The sequence below is a fragment of the Ciona robusta genome, chromosome 6 (assembly GCF_009617815.1).
Source record: "Ciona robusta chromosome 6, ASM961781v2".
Lineage (NCBI taxonomy): Eukaryota > Metazoa > Chordata > Ascidiacea > Phlebobranchia > Cionidae > Ciona > Ciona robusta.
Window position 1 is genome coordinate 3,402,733 of NC_143240.1, and position 18,955 is coordinate 3,421,687.

The 18,955-nt window shown below is 34.5% G+C and overlaps 4 protein-coding genes across 5 annotated transcripts; 1 reads left to right on the plus strand and 3 right to left on the minus strand.

Annotated features, from left to right (window-relative positions):
- Window positions 1-71: 71 nt before the first annotated feature.
- LOC149735017 (uncharacterized) lies at window positions 72-7,568 on the minus strand. 2 transcript variants are annotated; one of them, XM_089879556.1, is made up of 9 exons: window positions 7,388-7,568; window positions 6,955-7,029; window positions 6,317-6,424; window positions 5,706-5,801; window positions 4,560-4,661; window positions 3,506-3,681; window positions 3,079-3,224; window positions 1,905-2,000; window positions 72-1,371 (listed from the first exon to the last, which is right to left on the minus strand). In XM_089879556.1, the coding sequence occupies exons 1-9, from the start codon at window positions 7,557-7,559 to the stop codon at window positions 834-836; spliced, it is 1,509 nt and encodes a 502-aa protein (XP_089735682.1). In that variant the 5' UTR covers window positions 7,560-7,568; the 3' UTR covers window positions 72-833. The 2 variants fall into 2 exon arrangements, with proteins under 2 accessions (XP_089735682.1, XP_089735683.1); XM_089879557.1 differs by lacking the exon at window positions 1,905-2,000.
- A 46-nt stretch (window positions 7,569-7,614) lies between these two features.
- LOC149735018 (transcription factor E2F5-like) lies at window positions 7,615-9,668 on the minus strand. Its single transcript, XM_089879578.1, has 2 exons — window positions 9,551-9,668; window positions 7,615-9,308 (listed from the first exon to the last, which is right to left on the minus strand). The coding sequence occupies exons 1-2, from the start codon at window positions 9,585-9,587 to the stop codon at window positions 8,491-8,493; spliced, it is 855 nt and encodes a 284-aa protein (XP_089735704.1). The 5' UTR covers window positions 9,588-9,668; the 3' UTR covers window positions 7,615-8,490.
- Window positions 9,669-9,723: 55 nt separating this feature from the next.
- LOC149735019 (ER membrane protein complex subunit 8/9 homolog) lies at window positions 9,724-11,100 on the plus strand. The gene has a single exon (XM_089879585.1). It carries the CDS (start codon window positions 10,011-10,013, stop codon window positions 10,638-10,640), a length of 630 nt encoding a protein of 209 aa, XP_089735711.1. The 5' UTR covers window positions 9,724-10,010; the 3' UTR covers window positions 10,641-11,100.
- Window positions 11,101-11,669: 569 nt separating this feature from the next.
- On the minus strand, window positions 11,670-18,640 carry LOC149735020 (uncharacterized). The gene is made up of 9 exons (XM_089879595.1): window positions 18,140-18,640; window positions 17,681-17,887; window positions 17,126-17,368; window positions 16,842-17,014; window positions 16,374-16,499; window positions 15,973-16,136; window positions 15,499-15,635; window positions 14,146-15,176; window positions 11,670-12,698 (listed from the first exon to the last, which is right to left on the minus strand). The coding sequence occupies exons 1-9, from the start codon at window positions 18,297-18,299 to the stop codon at window positions 12,591-12,593; spliced, it is 2,349 nt and encodes a 782-aa protein (XP_089735721.1). The 5' UTR covers window positions 18,300-18,640; the 3' UTR covers window positions 11,670-12,590.
- Window positions 18,641-18,955: the final 315 nt, after the last annotated feature.

Consider the following 18,955-nt stretch of genomic DNA (forward strand, 5'->3'; position numbering starts at 1 on the left):
AGGGTCATCAGGGTGCTACTGCATGGACCCCACCAGAGAAAAACTCCTGTTATAACAGTTTCATGTCTAAATAACATTACAAGGTATTTTATTGTGAAGAAGTGATGCCAGGTAAAAAAGCAAAACATGATGAAATACGGCAGTTTAACCAATAAACCTATGAAACTTGGAGATTTAACAACTTTTAAAACATTTTTAAAAACAGATCAAATAAACTACAGTGTTTTTTTAAAACCTAAAACAACAATTTTTGAAGAAATTTTGGCAGCAAAAGTAACTAACTGGTTAGTATTTTGTTGTGTATGTTAAACAACTAATGTGTTTGGAGTCAGATTTGTATAAATGATGAAATAAAGTAGAAAATGCTGGTAAACTACAGAAAACTGTTTGATATGACTCTCAAATAAAATTGCGTTAGTTTATATCAAAACAATAAAAAATGAAACTTTTTAGCAAAAATAAAACTTAATTTATGAGTGTTGCACAATATGAAAAATGCACATTTTTTTCACTTAAGCAGCACAAAGCATGAAATTTACAATGACAACACTGCCGCAGTTGAGTATGGTGAGTAATGCCGTACCAGAACTTAATTTCTACCTGTGTTTTAGCACCAGTATGTTAGGAAACTAGAAAATATCGCAGCTAGTAGTTTAGCAATTGCAGATTTTTATGAAAAATAAAGCATGAAAAACCATGTTTCATTGCACCGTACATTTGGTGTTTGTGTGTCGCATAAAAAAGAAATGGTTCAAAATAAAGTTGTACCCCCTTCCCTTTGTATATAACTGAATTTACCAATGTATAAAAGGTATCTGATTTAATGTCAAAAACTACAGAGCCCCTAGCACTGGATGTGGCTGGCAAATATGGTTTGAAAAGTCGTTTCTGTTTTGTAGCCAAGCCCCACACCCCATACACATTGGCCCCTGGGGGTCTAAACGTGGACTTAGCATTGGATTTTTTAAAGTTTCTTCATTTTGATGGGTTTGGTGCAATGTAGGACCGTTTGGTTGGCAGTTTGGCATTGTAGTGTTATTGGTAGGCAAAGGGCGCATACAGCAGCGGTGCTTTTTGAGATAAGTGTCAATTTTGAAGCGTTTTCCACATTTGTCGCAGGAAAACGGCCGCTCTTCGGAATGAGTGCGGGTATGCCTGTTGTAGTGACTGCTGCGATCTGTTGCGTACCCGCACATCTCGCATTGGAACCGCTTTGGGGGCAAGGCACTTGTGTGTGTGGGAGATACAGCATGGCGGGAACAATTTGGATTTATAGAGCTAGAGCCTGAGAGTTTCTGCACTGCTTGTTGATGGTTAGAAGACTGTATTGGTAGTTTAGCACGAGGCGGCCTCTTAAGGGGTTTAAGCTCCCTGGTAAAGTAGTATTCAATGATATTGGAGATTTATAGAATTCCAGATGTTGCGACAATAAAATGTGTTAACTGTAAGGTTATGTTAGTATTTGTCTCCCATTGGACATTGCTCTAGTATTCAAAGAGGTTGAAAGTGTATTTTATAAAATCTATCAAGTTGCAACAAAATGTTAGCTGTTACTAGGTTTGTAATTGTTTAAAGATATTTTAAAAATGAATTAATTTTGCTATTTGCAATTTGTCCAGACAATGAATTGTGTTAGCGGTTAGTAGATTAGTATTTTCTGAAGAAATTTAGTATATTTCTGAAGAAATTTAGTATTTTTCCGAGCATACTTTAATGAAAAAACAATTTTAAACTCCAGTGGTTTTTGCAAACTTGCAAAATTCTAAGAGTAGGCTTGCATCCCTGCAACATATAAACCAAACACCTTTTTTAGCAGCAAATAAATTGGCACCTTTTTGTCACCACTGTTGAAAAGTCCTTGAAATGCGCATGCAAAACCAAGCCATGCAAGCTACTATACGCACCTAGTTAAAGAATGGGAAGGTGCGGTTTTAATCCCGTTCATTTCACACTGAATGTGAATTTCTTCCTTATTTAGGCCGTGTCTCATTAAATGCCGCCTAAACAGAACAGCAACTTAATATACATACATACACATTACCACAAAATATTTTGAAAAAGCAAAAAAACGCATGCGATTTTTCATCATAAATTGATTTTTAGAACGGTTTAGTTGTAAAAGTTTTTGTGTGTGTGATTAAACTTATTAAATTGTTTTAACAATCTTTTTAAAATTTCAAATTTTCTTCTTTGTACTGCTACAACTGTATATCAAACCGTATCATATCAAAGTCAACATTAAACACCAAGAAAAACAAATTATAAAAATAAAATAACAACATGCATAAATGTAAGAACAGGCTAAACATCATTTCTAAACTTTCACAATATTCCCTCGACTGTCCCTACATATCATATAGGTATTAGTACAGAATGCAGATCACACAACATTATCTGCTTGTATAAACTCATCATAAACAGTCTATATCATTTCATGAAGCATACAGTTTAGTTTTAGACCTTTTGCTGGAGATTCAGTTCCACTAAGAACAAACAAAAAACACAAATCAACAAATAAAATGTACAAGCCTTTTTATATAAAGAACATCTCTGTTTTTACTACTTATATAAACAACATAAATCATAAACTAATAACCGCTATTAGGCAATAGGCATCTACAAATAAATCTATAAATAACAACATGCTACAAAGTAAAACCGTAACACTGGTTAGATCTAGCAATAAACTAGCTACAAACAGAAACAAAATAAAACACCACAGTCTACAACATACTAACAACACAAATCACTGAAATTGTCTACAAATTAAAACAAACAAAAAAACGAACTATCTAGAATGTAGAATCTACTAAGTAAGAGCTACAAAATACTACAGTAACAACAATATTATTATTTGTCAAAACAAGAACATAAAATAAACATAAAAGCTACAAAATATTCCTACAAAAACAACAAAACATATCTGTCTGTCTCACTGTCTGCATTTTACCTAACAAGAACACAAAATAAACAGCACTCTCTATGTATATACTACACAAACAACAACAAACCTATAAAGAACAGCTGCCTAAAAACAAGAACAATCTGTCTAAATTAAAATACAAAACACACACATACCGATAGTGATCTGATCTTCCTGTACTGTATCCACATGTTCCGCATTTTAATGGTTTGTCCTCTGAATGTGTGATGAGATGTCTCTTGTAATGGTCACTTCGGTTGGTGCAGTATTGGCACGTTTCACATTTGTATTTCACGTCGGCCTGAGTGAATATAAATCTTAAAAAATCTGGAAATTCACCTGAAAAATCTGCGGCATGGAAATGCCACAAAAGGTGAAATTAGGTGCCAATTGCCGCTAGTATGTGGCAGGATACCGTGGCCATGGCATGCTACAGACTTTTCAGGCGAATATTAACAGTTTTTTTTAAATTTCCCGAGCAAATTCATGACATTTGCCTAAGAAATGTCAATCTCTAAACCTGTAACGACAGAAAACATATTAAAGTTTTAAAACCACATTATCCGCTGAAATAACACTTACATTCTGTTTGTCTTGATATTTAAATCGGATTTTTCTCGACTTTTTCGGCCCTGGTGTCTTTCCGCCACTTGGGGGAGAAAGAGGATCCTGACTGTGCCCATTAGTGGGCAGTACAGAGGTAACGGGTGTCGCGTCAGACGTTGTTTTAACAGGTTGCTCCGTCGGCTTTACAGATTCTAAAACACAACAACAATAAAATAAAAAAAAACATATGTGAACATTGGCATAAGCTGTTGGAATAGATAAGGCATATGATGCTATAGACATAAACCCTAAATACATAACTTATAAAAAAACATAGCTTTCATTATGCTTACTGCTATATGCTAATGTTTTTTTTTACAATTTTTATTCGGACTCAAACTAGCGTGCAAAAATGAATACAGTTCCCATCCAGCAAGTCTAGTCAAACCTTAAGCAAACACTATTTGGAATTTTTCAACCTTTCAAAAGCGATAAGTGTGATAAGTGTGAAAAGCGACACTCTTCAAGTTTCAAAAGCGATAAGTGTGAAAGCGACACTCTTCAAGTCCAGAAAAATAAAGTAAAATGCAAATTTTAGAGAAGAGAAATTGGGTGAAACCTAAATTTTTCGTTCAGAAGTATTGACTGTGAAAGAGATAATTTTCAAGCAGGGCGTTTTCAGGAAATCACAAATTTTGGGCCAACTTTATTTTGAAGCATTTTCTTACGATAGTAATTTAGTAGTTTTCAAATAAAAAATTAAAACTGAGCGAACATATGATACTAATTTTAGTAATTTAGTAACTTTCAAATAAAAATAAAAGATTAAAACTCAGCAAACATATATATATAATGTATAATTTGCATATATACTATATAGTAAGATAAGGGAAGATGGGACACCTCTTTATTCAATTTTTTCATCCCATTTGGTAGTAAACAAAGAACATTTCAAGAATTATAAAACCGTATCCTCACGACTTCTATGGAGCGCTGTTAATTGTTTAAAACAAGATCAGAATATTTGGATATTATGCGTTAAAGGTGTGCCATCCTACGATATATATATAACATATAAGTTGCAAATTACCTTGCGTTGGTGACATCTCCCATTTAACATGGTTTAATTGTGTGTGAGGTGATGGTAAGTTGATATGATGTTGTTGGGAAATATGACTTGATGAGGTGGGCTCTGTTGTGTTAAGTTATTGTTAATATAAGTTATGGTAATGGTTAATATAAGTTATGGTATTGTTAATATAAGTTATGGTAATGGTTAATATAAGTTATGGTATTGTTAATATAAGTTATGATAATGTTAATATAAGTTATGGTATTGTTAATATAAGTTATGATAATTGGTAATATAAGTTATGATAATTGGTAATATAAGTTATGATAATTGGTAATATAAGTTATGATAATGTTAATATAAGTTATGGTATTGTTAATATAAGTTATGATAATTGATAATATAAGTTATGATAATGTTATACTTAGTATGGTATGTAAATTATGTCATATTTTTCTTTTTATTAACAACTTAGAATCATATGCCACATAAGTGTCACGTTTTGGGTGCCTAGGTTGACGTGTCATCCTGATTTTTAAAACAGGGCTGGCATAACATGTTTAGTACCACTGTTTTAAAACAAAAACATTTTTTCCCTGTTATTAAGTGTCCATACTAGACTATACAAACAAGCAGAGTCAAAGAATATTGCATTCACAAAATTAATCAATGAATTTCTTTATGTATTGCACAAAAAATATATTTAGATTCTAAAAATGTCCACCCAGATTTTGTAAAAAAATTAAAAATGACACCTGTGACAGGGTAAGGGGTATAAAAAAAATTATAGACATAATTTGATTATCCTATTGTTAGGTATAAGGGTATGTAGTTTATATGCACAACAAGTATTTGGCACTGACATAATCTTTTCAAATTATTTGACTGCCAAGTTAATAATTTCTCCCCACGCCCTAATTTTTATTGTAGTACAATTATAAGTTCCCTTACAAAAAGTCTGTACACAAGATTTTTTTGGGAAGTTAAGTTCTTTGTTCAAAATAAAAATAGGAAATTATAATTATTAAAACCAACAAAAACAAAATGATCACAGACTCTCAGATATAAAATGACAAAATTTTTACAGAATTCAAAATAAACTACACTTTATTATATAGTAATATTACAGTGTAAGCGTTAATATCACAGTGTATTTAAAATTACCTGATTGCCACTTAGGGTTAGAAGGAGCCACCATTGTAGGGGGGTCCAATGAACTATTACCAAGAGATAAAGAGACCTGCCATGGCATTCCGCAACCTATGATAAAATAGAATAACATTTCATAGTATTGGTGACACACGTTTATAAACATAGGGGAGGCAATGATAGTTAAATCCACAACTTGACAAACATATTATGTAACCTCCTTGGTTATACCTTATAATGCATCGGTGGTTATGTTTTCCAGTCTACATTTTTTTATGAATAAGTGCTGACATCTAGGGATATTAATTTAGATAAACATAGGAAGACAAAGATAAACTCAATCCTGTTAAACCAATTTTATCTTATTGGTTAAACATGCTTTGGTATTTATGTTATAGGTTTACATTTTTTGAATAATCGCCTAATGTCTGTTGACACTATTTTAGAAGAAATATATATAGCCTATCTCTTCGTTGGGCGAATACCTCGTGCCGGCTTACGAGTAACCAAGTATGTAACTTATTTATTCTTGCATGACCAGAAATCGACAGTCGTTATAACACAGGTGTTCTGTTTCAACACCTCGTGCCCTCTAACGAGTAACCAAGTATGAAACTTTTTCTCACCTTGCATATGCTGTTCATTAGATGCATGCATCATGTGCGATTGGTTCATGTACATATTGTCTGCTTCAGGTAAACATGGGCTCGATAATGTGGGGGGAAAATGCTGCCCTGTGGTGTAAAACAAATGCCAGTATTTATCAAGGTATGGAATCAAAAACAAAAAGACTAAGTCAGTCTTTTAGCTATGTATGCTTGGTAAAGGTTTTATAGCCATTTATTTCATGATGCACAGTTTTTGGTGTAATGCAAAGGGAAATAGGCACAAAATGACACAGATTATAGATTAATGAAACAAGTATGCGTAACAAATAAAAAGCTGGACAAAATGACAAGGTTTAATGAAACAAACAAATAATGTGATTTACATTGTGTAATACGTAAAAACACACTGACCAAACGACATGGCTTGATAAAACAAACCAACAATCACTGTTACAGTTTGTAGTTTATATTGTGTAATAAATATAAAAACATTGGCCAGATAAAAATGATTATTAACATAGTTGGGAATAGGCGGTGGTGTCTAGATTAATAAAACAAACAAACGATCAATGTTGCAGTTTGTAAATATTAATTTATACAGTTATGAAATCGGCAGCAGTGTCTACTCTAGATTAAGAAAACAAACAAATAAATACCGTTATAGTTTGGAAACAAAGCAGCTGCCCTTAGCATGTTGAGACTAGGATGGTGGAACGCTTCATGTTTCATTACTGGAAGGAAGTAGGACAGTTACCATTAGTTACCATGAATTGAAGTGGGAAAGATCACTACGTTAGTTGGATTTTACGTTTTGGCCACATTGGACACAAATTTAGGAAATTATATGCTTAAGTTAGGTATATATTTATAGAAGTGGTATTTTTAACTGTCATTGCCATGAATTAAAGTGGCAAATATCACTATGTTAACTGAATTTTACGTTTTTGGCCCGTTAAACAGCTTGCTGGTTTCGTAAGCTTTGGTATAATTGGTTCAGCCTTTTTTTAACTGTCACTGCCATAAAAAAATAAATAAAAAAAAAAATGTGATCAGATTTTACTAAGTCTGTACAGATAAAACACCACTCACCTGGACCTGTTGTTGTATGGAAACCTGGCACGTGAACATCTTGTGGTGAACATGGATCATTTAAACCAGGATGTAAAATCCCAGGTGAAGTTAGACCATCTTGCATTGCTTCGTAAGGTAGCAAAGGCTCAGGGACTCGAATGGGTTTCGTGTTCTTTCTTCTAAATGACATTTTTGGCCATATTTTTTAGGGGTGGGTATTTAAATGAGTCTGGAGCCTATTTGAACTACAATGTACGATATTGTTTAAATGGCAGTGAATGTAGAAAATGAAGTCATAATTAAAATGGCTTTTATGCCCAAGAACACATTATAAGGAACATAATCTAATGTAGACAGACATACCAGATTGTAAAGTTTGCTTTTTGTGCAAAGGAAAGATTTACACAACTTTTTTGCTCTGTTTTTTTTTTGTCTTAAACAATTTTTTGCGATGTGTTTTTTTTTGAAATAATTTTCTTTCTGCTAAGAGCATTCTTTACAATCTGGCAGACACGCACAAATACCAATGCCTAAAGTGTGGGTGGGCTATATGCTAATCAGTGTAGCTACGTGGGAAATAAAAATACAAACAAGAAAAAAGCATATTAGAGTAAATAAAGCAGAACCTGCTTAGCTTAAAATGATGCTAAAAATCTAGGGTAAAATTACTTAAATACAATAATTAAACTAATGTTTTACTATGATACACCAGTAACAAACGTGCATTAACACTTTAAAATAAATTTTGTTGACAAATTTGAAATAAAATTATGCTAAAATTTGAGCTGGTTATACGAAAAATAACCAAATAAGCCAATTTTTATAAAACTTTGTTGAAAAATGGGTAAAATTAAATTATGGTAGTTAAAATTTACAAATAAGGACAGCATGTAAAATAAGGTATATATTTAGGGTAATGTGGGACATCTGGCCTAAATCTAATAAGGACTTTACCCACAGAGAATAGAAGCATGTATACATAACTATTGATGCCACACAACATAGATAATCCCACTAAAAACATGGGTACTGGTGAAAATATTGAATTGAAAGTCATGTACAATGAACATTGTACCTCACATGCTGGTTGCAACAAAAAGCTGATATTACAAAAGAAGAAATTACGGCAGCGAAATGTCAAAAAGGTCGCACGCACCCTCACTCATATCTAAGTTGAAGTAATAGTCTTGGTCTGAAGGTAGTGGGGAAAGACTGAGTAGTGGCTCAAATGTATCACTGCATGGAAAATCATCTAAAAAGTTAGTGTCAGTTTGCATGCTTGGTAGAGGCAACTCTGTTGGTTTAGCTGCTTCAGCTTGGGGTGGAGGGGGTACAGGTACCACCACAGCAGGACTACTTGTGTCTTTGTTGACTAATAGAACGGATACAGGGCCAGAGGTAGATTTAAGGTGAACTTGGTATCTTTTATTTGGGTCAGCCATTTCTGGTATAGGAACTTCTAGTTGGGTTCCAGATGGTGCTTGTATTGCAAGCAGTGTATCTCCTGGAAAACAACGACACAAGTCCTCATGTGTTACATATGCAAGTTTGTTATTATCCACATCGTCAGTGACATTACGTAGGCTCTGATGTACGCCAGTCTTCTGCCGATCCAGGTCTAGCTCAGTTTGTTCGAGCGATTGTATTTCTTGCCGTAAAATGTTAATTTTTTCGGCTATGTCCCCATCATTGCACTCAGGCCCAGCTCCTTTCCACTGAATACTGTTTTTTGAGCGTTTTTCGATAAGTCCAATTCCTTCAAGGACGTTTGTGATGTCATAGATCCTCCGTTTTTGCCGCACAGCCAGTTCGTCTGCAGCCATTTTCAAGTCCAAAACCCCATTTTGTGCGTTTTTCAGCAAATGCACAAATTTGGTTGTTAAAAGACCTAACGACTTTTCATGACGACTAGTGCTGGCTAAATCGGCCATAGTGTGCACTGTAATTTATTAAAAACGTAATTTTAGGTGTTTGGTATTTATCGGAAATCGCATAAAACATAGTACTATGCAATTGTCAAAATTAATATTTTAAGCTGCACACACACATAGTACTAGTACGTTGGTAAACCTTAAACAAATTCTGCACAATGTATATTTTATACACAAAATGTAAAATAGTAACACCGACATGTAAATATAATATACCACACATTTTACGTATAATATGCCACAGGCTTACGTGCACGCCAAAAAGTATCCTGTCCGACACATGGCATAGGTTACTGTACAACATTATATTAACAGAATCATGTAAACATATATCACATCGCAGGAGACTTTAAAATTGCTTCCATAGCCGCTCACTTGAAAATATTGAAGTGGCGTTTCAGGCGAAAGAACCGCAAGTCACAAATTAAAAGGGGCGGTCTCGGCTTTGAGGTTTGCTGCTTGGCCCTGCTTTTCCATATTGGTTTAATTTGGAATACGAATAATGTAAATATTGACCGATAGCACCGGTTTTAATGGTTTAAAAAGAGTTTCCGCATATGTAGAAAGTAATTACATTTGCTAAGAATTTAAATCTACGCGGCGATTTTACGATGGTACTTTCGCCAAAAAAATAACACTTAGGCATGAGGTGTACAAATTGTAACAGTAGGAATTAGTTTTAATAGTTTGTTATACGCAAAAACTTAGAAATGTCAAGACATCCCGTCGAAGTTTCTTGTAAAGCGTTTACTAAACTGCAACTACATGCTGCAAAGTACCCGCATTGCGCAATTAACGGGTTACTCGTGGCTTGCAAGCAAACGTTAAAAGAAAGTAAAGCCATTGAAATTGTAGACGCTATACCGCTATTCCATCAATGTATTGAGTTGACTCCTATGCTAGAAATAGCTCTCACCCATGTGGACGCTCATTGCCACGCTAATGACCTTTTTGTTGCTGGTTATTACGAAGCACCACAGCATCTCCCTTCGTCAATAGAACCTTCAATATTTGGTTCAAAAATCGCCGACAAAATACACGGAAATCTGGAATCTGTTTTAAGCGGGGAAAAAGGAAAATCCCTGGCCCACCTTGTCGTCATTGACAACAAAAGAATTACGAAAACCGACTCTCTGAACTTTTTCGAAAAAGCTAACGAAGGAAAATGGAAACGGTGTAGCCAGAAGGACATTACTTTCCAAGAAAATTGTGAACCTGTACTCATGCACCTCTTAAATCGTAAAGTAGCCCGTGATATAGTTGATTTTGATAACCATTTGGATGACATTTCAGCACACTGGCTAAACCATGCAGTAAATCAGTTAATTGCAATGGAATGACCCCTAATTTAATCTACCCTATAGCATGCAGTGCCACTGAAATTTACAAGTGGACGTTCATGCTGAAATTAAAAAGTGTCAAAATGGACCACTAAATCATGGTATAGAGTGCAATGATATATGGCTATATCCCTCAATAGTAAAACTCATATTCTATTTTAACCCAGCCGCAATAGGATACATATACAAAAGAAGCTACATAAATTGTCTTTCCTATAACCCTTTGAAATAACAACAATTATTATAGATTTAATTCCTGCATAAAACAAACAATACTTCTACTGTATTGCTCCAAAGGACAAAATGCTTCACTTTTGTTACTTCACAATCTTATTGTATTGTTTCAATAAAGTAATTTAGTTTGATGTTGTTTTCCGTTGCGTTTGTATTTCTGATAGTTTCAAGATATTTAAATACAAATTAAATAAATGTTTTAAATAAAATGAACATCTCTAATCTATTGCATTGTTTTCTGTTTTGTACAGATACTTTTACATAAACAAATTGAAATATGATTATATCCAATTTAAATAAATTGTGGCCAAAAGCATTCAACTTTTGAGCAACTAAATAACGAATGACAAATACAACAACAACAGAAATGCCCAAAGACATTAGTTCTTACATGCATAAGTCAAGTGAATGTATGTAACTTGTTTTATCCTCGCTTGTCTTGGCACTGGCAGTGCTTATAACACATGTGTTCTGATTTATACACTCATGCCAGCTTGCGAGTTGCCACATACATTTGTGGGTAGCATTTGTATCCTTAAAAGAAACTGCATATGCTTAATCTTTCACATAACCTTTAATAAGAGACACGAGTCCTACACTTTTACACAAGATACGCCTTTATAAACTTTTCCACTGTAAAACTTGACTAATTCCATTAATGGTTCTTTACTACTAACAGTTTGTTGTTTTGGGTGCAATTTCATGGCCAGATATGCTAAGTAAATCGTCTACTGAAGCTACATATTTAGACAATACAGCTTCAACCTTTCTGATTTGGTTTTAAATATCCAAGTCTTAAAGTGGATGGTTTAATGTGATAAATATACAGTGTCATTTACTGCATGTGTAAGTCTAGTACGTACATTCTCATTCCAACGATAGTTGTTGTACATGGTTTCACGTCTTACTTAAAATAACAACTTAATTCTACACTATAAACAACACAATTGAACGAACAAAAACATAAAATGATCATATTTATGTGGTTACTTAAGGTATCTTTTTAATTTAATAGGAAGTACACTAAGTCATTTTAAAACTTTCCATAAAGTAATGCTCTAGGTCTGAACATAAACTACATGGTTTTAGACAAAAAAAAAACACTGCACAGTGAAAATGCAATTAAGTGCATATTGTACAGAAAAGCACCACATTTGTACAATAGAAACAATACTAGTATCATTTTAATACATTTTACTAATTATTTTAAACATATTTGCTCTGTCACATAAAATACTTAAACTTTATCTACTTTACCCAAATATAAATAAAAACAAACTACCTACAAAGTTGGACAAAAAAATATTAAATTGGAACAAAATGTCTCGAACAACATATCATTACAATACTTGCTAATAAATACCAATACCATATTAGCCCAAATACATCTGTATGCTACTCCCCTGCTCTGTGGACTCTCTTACAGTGTTAGAAAATAGAGAAACAAAGTAAATAAAAATCCTATTTCCGGTCCCACATATTGCCATGAATATTTTTTGGTTTAAAAAATGCCGGAAAAATTACAATATTCATTGCTGTAGCCTTACAAATTGCCCTTTGGTTTCAAAATGCATAAAAGAGCAACAAAATCCACCCCTCAATCCCACACCTTGCTCTTGAATGTTCTTTGTTTGGACAAAATTGGAAAAAGTTACAAAATTCACTCTCCAAGTCTTACAAACACTCTTGGACGCTCGAAGACCTTAATAGCTTCGTCTACCTCCATGATCTGCTTCTCCAACTCTGTCTTCCGGTTGCGTACTCCCATAGTGTCGGCTGAACGGATGGGTAAGAGTCGGTGTCGTTCCAAGAGCTCTTGTTGGGCTGTGGGGAGAGGTCATGTTAGAATGTGCTGCCTAGAATACTTTCCAATGGTTTACATATAAACAGGGTTTTAAATACTTGCCAATACTAAAAATTGTTGCCACGTGTGTGTATAATACCTAAAATCAGTATTGCTTAATGCAAAATAATGACTAGCACGGAAATCTGAAATAAATTTAAAAAAACAGAACAAAATTTGAAAAATCATGATTTAGACAAAAATACTTTGGTAATTTTCGCTATGATTATAACAGTGTTGTAGAAATCAGTTTTGATTGAAAAACTTTAGTTTTTGGTTAGTAGAAACGGTTTTTCTTTTGAATAATAAATAAAACATGTATAGTATAACTATTGACACATCGCTACAGTGGTAATCGTTAATGTCCTTAGCAGAAAAACAAATTAGAAAATAAAAATGATTCGTAATTAAAGCATTATCATGCCGAATAGTCTAACAAGGAAATTCTATACAGTGATAATACATAAGCAGCAATAATATTCAATATCTATAGTAACCTGAAATCAACAATAAACATGCAATTTTACTAATGTATGACAAGCATATCACAGAGTGTGGTAATATAAACGGAAAAAGGAAAGAAAATAGGTAAAACGTTCATATTAAAAATAACAAGCAGATATTAACAGATGTTTTAGAAGGCCAAACAGTATCTAATGTATTATTTTAACCAAACAGTTCTAAAACAGGTGTTGGTAGTTTAAGGGTTAATTTACCCACAATCAAGAGATTTTTTTCTAGAATCAGGAGAACAGACCATTAGGTACTTGCTTACAATTGTTTTGCAATTGTGTTTAGATATCCCCATTACATTTGGTCATAGACTATAGTTTGTTAGTTTTATTAAGATCACTTTATTATGCCTCAGTATAGATGTGATTGGATTCTACTCAAGTTACATCAATATTGCATTCCATTCATAAACTACTTTGTGGACTGACCATGCAAGATTTGAACTACCATTCCCAGGGTTGCATTTAATAACAAAACGAAAGATTTGCAAACTTTACCACAGTATCAACAACACAGTAACCATTTGCTGAAATGGCAACATTTTTTAAACATTTTTGGAGTTTTGGGCCCTTGCAACCCTGTGGAATGCTAAGACACTGAACCTCTATATTTAGCTTTTAAATTATTACTATTCTATTCTACATAGGTGTGGTTGTACAGCATGACACAACATGGGGCCTGAGATTTAGGCTTGAATTGACCTATTAGTTTGTTCAGCTGACAAATTATCAACAGAGTGCTTTTAAACAAATGCTAAAACAAGATGGAATTATACCTACAAAAAAGCAAACTAACTGTTTAACCCTGTTATCCCCTAAACTTCAATTTTAAACCACTGGGCTAGAAGGCCACTGTGTCACACATGTGTTAAAGTTTGCAAATCTTTCCATTTTGTCTTGAAGTCATTTACCACACCTCTTTTTTTCCTTCAAAAGCTTCTTGGTACGTCGTCGTTATAAGATTACGGACATTAGATGGCGGTACAGGGCGGGGATATCTCGCTTCGGAATACTGGTCACTTGGTGGAGGTATAGGGTGGGTGTATTTACCACTAGTTGAGGCTACAGAGCAACTATGGTCGTTACCATTAGGTCTCTGTAGGTTATTTGAAAAACCGGCACTAGGTTGAAGCATAGAGTCGTCATAATGGTCACTGGGTGGAGGTACAGAGCCCATTTGGTCGTTATGATGATCAATTGGGTAAGAATAGCGTCCAATAAGTGGATGTATGGAGTTTGGGGAGCAGCCACTAGGTTGAAGCATGGAGTCATTGTAATTATCAAAAGGTTGATGTATAGAACTCCTGTAATGGCGTGGTATTGAATTAGTAAGATGATCACTGTTTTGGAGTACATAGCTTCCGAAATGATCACTTGGTAGGGGTACAGAGCTTTTAAAGTGGTCACTGGGTTTCAGTATAGAGCTGGTACGATGGTAACCATTATCAGGGCTTGGTGTTCTGAATGTGACTGTTTTGCGTGGCGAAGTTTGAAGTGGTTCATCAAAATAGTATTCAGTGTTTGGAACATCTTCTTCCTGCTCTACAGAAGTAAAGGGGTCTTCAGGGTATTGTGGTGTTGGTATTTCTGGGCGGTAGTTTATTGTTTTTGGAGCGTATACATACACAGGACTACCATCAGTTGCGTTAATGTTAATTTCGGCTCTCTTGTTATTTTCATAAATTTCATTACTTTTTCCACCATAATCATCATAAATGTAATCGTCATTGCTGTCTGGTGTATTCACTACTGGGTCTTGGTGATTGTAGTTATTCTGGTTGCTATTATTGTTAGGATATTGCTCCATTGCTAGCTTGTATGATCTTCTGAGCTTTCGTAGCTTGTCAGACACATTATGTGCATTGGTGTACTGTCTTGAATCATAACCTGAGTATTCTGTGTCTGGTTGCAGCTTTGTGAGCGTGGTATGCTCACTGTAGTGGAGGGCTAATAGCATATAGTACAGTTTAAGAGTTTAGTTCTATTGTATGGGTGAGGTCCTAAGGCTTGCCAGGGGACTTAGAATATAAGCCAGTGTTGGCCCATTACCCCAGCTAAAATGTATATAGTATGACAGTCAAAATCAATGTGGTATTGTGAAAAAAGAATTAAAACAACATTTGTTCCCTAGCACCAATCACACAACATAAAAATCACAGCACAAGAAAAAAGACTAGCTTAATAGTTAATTAAATACCACAGTCACAGTCACACCACACAAGCTGTGCTACAAATTCAAAATACAACTCAAAGTTTCAAACCAACTTACACTTGCGTAAAGTTGTCAGTGTTGCCTTTCTTTCTTTATCTGGCAACACTGTATGACCTTCAGGCACAGTAGGGTCGGGAGCGTTTCGTATTCGATCCCTTTCTTGCATGTCCCATTGTCTTTGTCTGGATCGGAGGCTGGAAAAAAACATAAGTATTAAAAACAGCATTGGTAGGTATGCATTGCAAGTCTGTATTTTTTAAACCCTAAAACCATACTATTTCACAATACCCTTAACCAGAGACTGGAAACAGACACAAGTAATAAAAATATCTTTACCAGGCATGCAAGTCTTAATCAGAAAACTATAACCCCTTAACTGTGCTTTTATAGTGAGTGTATGAATGAAAGTAACTTAATGATCCTTGGAGGGGCAACTTTTTTATATAGGTGACAATTTTGACAACCCATGGGTTGAAGCAGTTTTAGTGTAACTGTTCTTTGGAGATGCAATCCCATATAGTGTACACTTACTACGATGGTGTCTTTCCTTTAACAGTTTCCTCATAGTTTTTCAATCCCTGCTGATATTTCTCATCAGATTCTCTCAAGGCAAGTTGTGACCGCGAGCGTTTCAATTCGTAACTTTTTGCAGCTCGTGCGTTTCGTGCAACAAAGTTTGGGGATGGACTTCTAGCCTGAAATAAAGTTTTTCATATTTTTTTGATAATTAATTTAAAAAACATTTATTAAAGTAAATAAATTATCACAATAAATGAGTGTAACTTATTTTTCCTTGCTCGTTGGGGTAACAACAGTGATTATACCACAGGTCACAGGTGTTCTGTTACATACACCTTATGCCCTTTTCTGAGTTACCACATATGTAACTTATTCCCTTAATCTAAAAATTTCTTTGCTTTTTTTTCACTTACTCTTGGTGTTTGTGACCTGGTTGGCTGAAACTTTTCCTTCTCTGAATTAAAGTTTTCTTGTCTTCTTGACCCAGCTGGTGCAGAATGAGGTCTCTCTGTGTTGGGACGTGGGGCTTGTGGGGGTGACTGTAGAGATAAGAAGGTATGAAGTAAAGCTTTGGCTTTTAAACAGTAAAACTTAAATATCTTGAGTAGTGTTATAATTACAGTCACCTAATGACCCACAAAGTTATATGTGGGAACCTTTGGTGTTGAAGGTGTAAGAAACAGAACACTGTCTGCGTTAGAAGTTATAACGACTACTAGTGTGCCGCCACGCGAGGATAAATAAGTTACCATTAATAATTCAATACTGAAATCTATGGATTTAAATAGGTTGCATACGGGGTAACTCATAAGCTAGTATGAGGTGTATGAAACAGAACACCTGTGTTATAACGACGTTTTTACAATCATTCATTCAATCACCTGCATAAAGTTCTTTACTTTTGACTCCACCCCTTCATATTGTGTTGACTTCCACAAAGCTTTCACAGGGGTGTTCTTCTTCTCTTGCTTCTCCTGCTCCCTTGCCCTGGAATTCCTCTGTATTTCACGCATTCGACGTACGTTAGCTGCAGTGTGATTTTTCTCCTGTTTTCCTGTTAAAAGCAGGAATTGAATATGACAAAGACCCAGAAAGACAACCATCTACACATTCCTAATTGTAATAAATAAAATACTTAAACTATCCCAAAACTCTATTAACTTACTTGGTTTAGATATTTCATTATATCTTCTTTCATTAGTAACAAACAGGTTCCCTACTGTCCCCTTTGACTTTGTAGCAATCTCTTCTGCTTCTGGTCGTACCCTCGGAACCGGGCGTGGGGTCCTGCCCGAGTATTCCCCATTTCTGTACATGGGGTCAACTAAAATAGGGCTTCTTACTCCAGCTTGGCGTAAAGGGCCTTTTTCAGGGTTGATATTTTCATCTCTAGTGTTGCAGTAGTCGTCTAAAGAAATTATTTCTAAGTTAAGTAAAAGGGCTGGAAAACCTGCACAGATGGCTACCTAAGGTTTAAAACTAATATTGTACTGCTATGTTGATAAAAGGTACCGAAACGGCATTAACAGAGCAATTTTTGTCAAAACCCTACTAAAGTCTTAACAACTGTCATTTTGCTATTGATTTCCTTGTCTTTGTTATTTTATTAATCTGATTTTCGCCTCTATTTTCCCTATCATTTTTGGAATAAGTAAACATTATGTTCTATGTATAGTATATATGTGTATAGAATTTTGTTATACCTATGTATTATACATACATGGATCTGGCTTTCCATAGTTATTGAAAAGAACTCCCATGCATCCTTTTGACTTCTCAGCCACCTCTTGCGCCTCAGGACGAACCCTGGGTACCGGTCTTGCACTTCGGTTTGAATATTTTCCGCCATTATAAACAGGGTCAACCAATATTGGTGATTTTATGCCTTTGTATCGCATTGGACCATTTTCCATATTCATACTTTGGCCTGAAAAACACAACATATATATTTTTTTCTCTTTTTCTTTAGCCTAGATATTGAAAGAACAAAGAGAAGGGAATTAAAAGCAAAACAACAGTTTTTAAAACAGAATATATAAATATAATTAAAAAATGTGTGCTCTCGTATGGGGCATGAGTTGAATGAAACATAAATTACAGAACACCCCTGTTATAACGACTATCATTGCCCCAACACATGATGATAAATAAGTTACATTTATTTGCTAATATATCTTACTTGCTCTTCCAAAATGTGATATTTGAGGTTGGTTGAGACAATTGTGCATAGCAGTTCCCCGGTGTTTATCTGCAATGCCTGCTGCTTCTGGTCGAACTCGTGGAGCGGGAGAACCGGCGAAATTCCGCTGATAATCGTATGTACCAGTGCCATACTGCATACTTGACGTCTATTTCTATATATACTGCTCAATAACGACCTCCAGGGCTTATTCAAACCCATATATAATAAAAATTCTTAGAATAAAAGGTATATTACGATAAAATAGATAATTAACCTAATTATAGCTTCCATTTTTGAGCAGACGACAGCACTAACTGCACAAGTTGTGTATTAAACTAATTAATCTGCTAAGCGCACCATCTGACTGAAAATTAGCTTTGATATTATATTTGACAATATATGAGTCGATGATTTAGCCGTTAACGCGATTTAAAAAGATGCTTTCTAAGAAAATAAACTAAAGCTTCGCGTATCCAGGACAACATAACAGAAGTTTTATTTAGACAAGAATTTACTTCATTATCTAGATGGCGCGTCGCGTTAAAAAAGCTGACGGGGTGCGCATTTGTCGTTTTCTATTCTCTTTTTTAGAAATATGATTAATATTCACAGCAAAGTATGCACTTTTAAGTAAAATATTAGTTAAAATAAAACCAAATTCTGCCACAAAACTATGTAATAGTTTGGTAATTAAATTGTGGGTATGAATTATAAAAACTGTGAATTGCTGGCAATTAAGATTACTTATGTAAACTGTCTAAAAATGTTTCGTATTTTAATTAATTCCAATATTTGGCATTTATCTATGACATC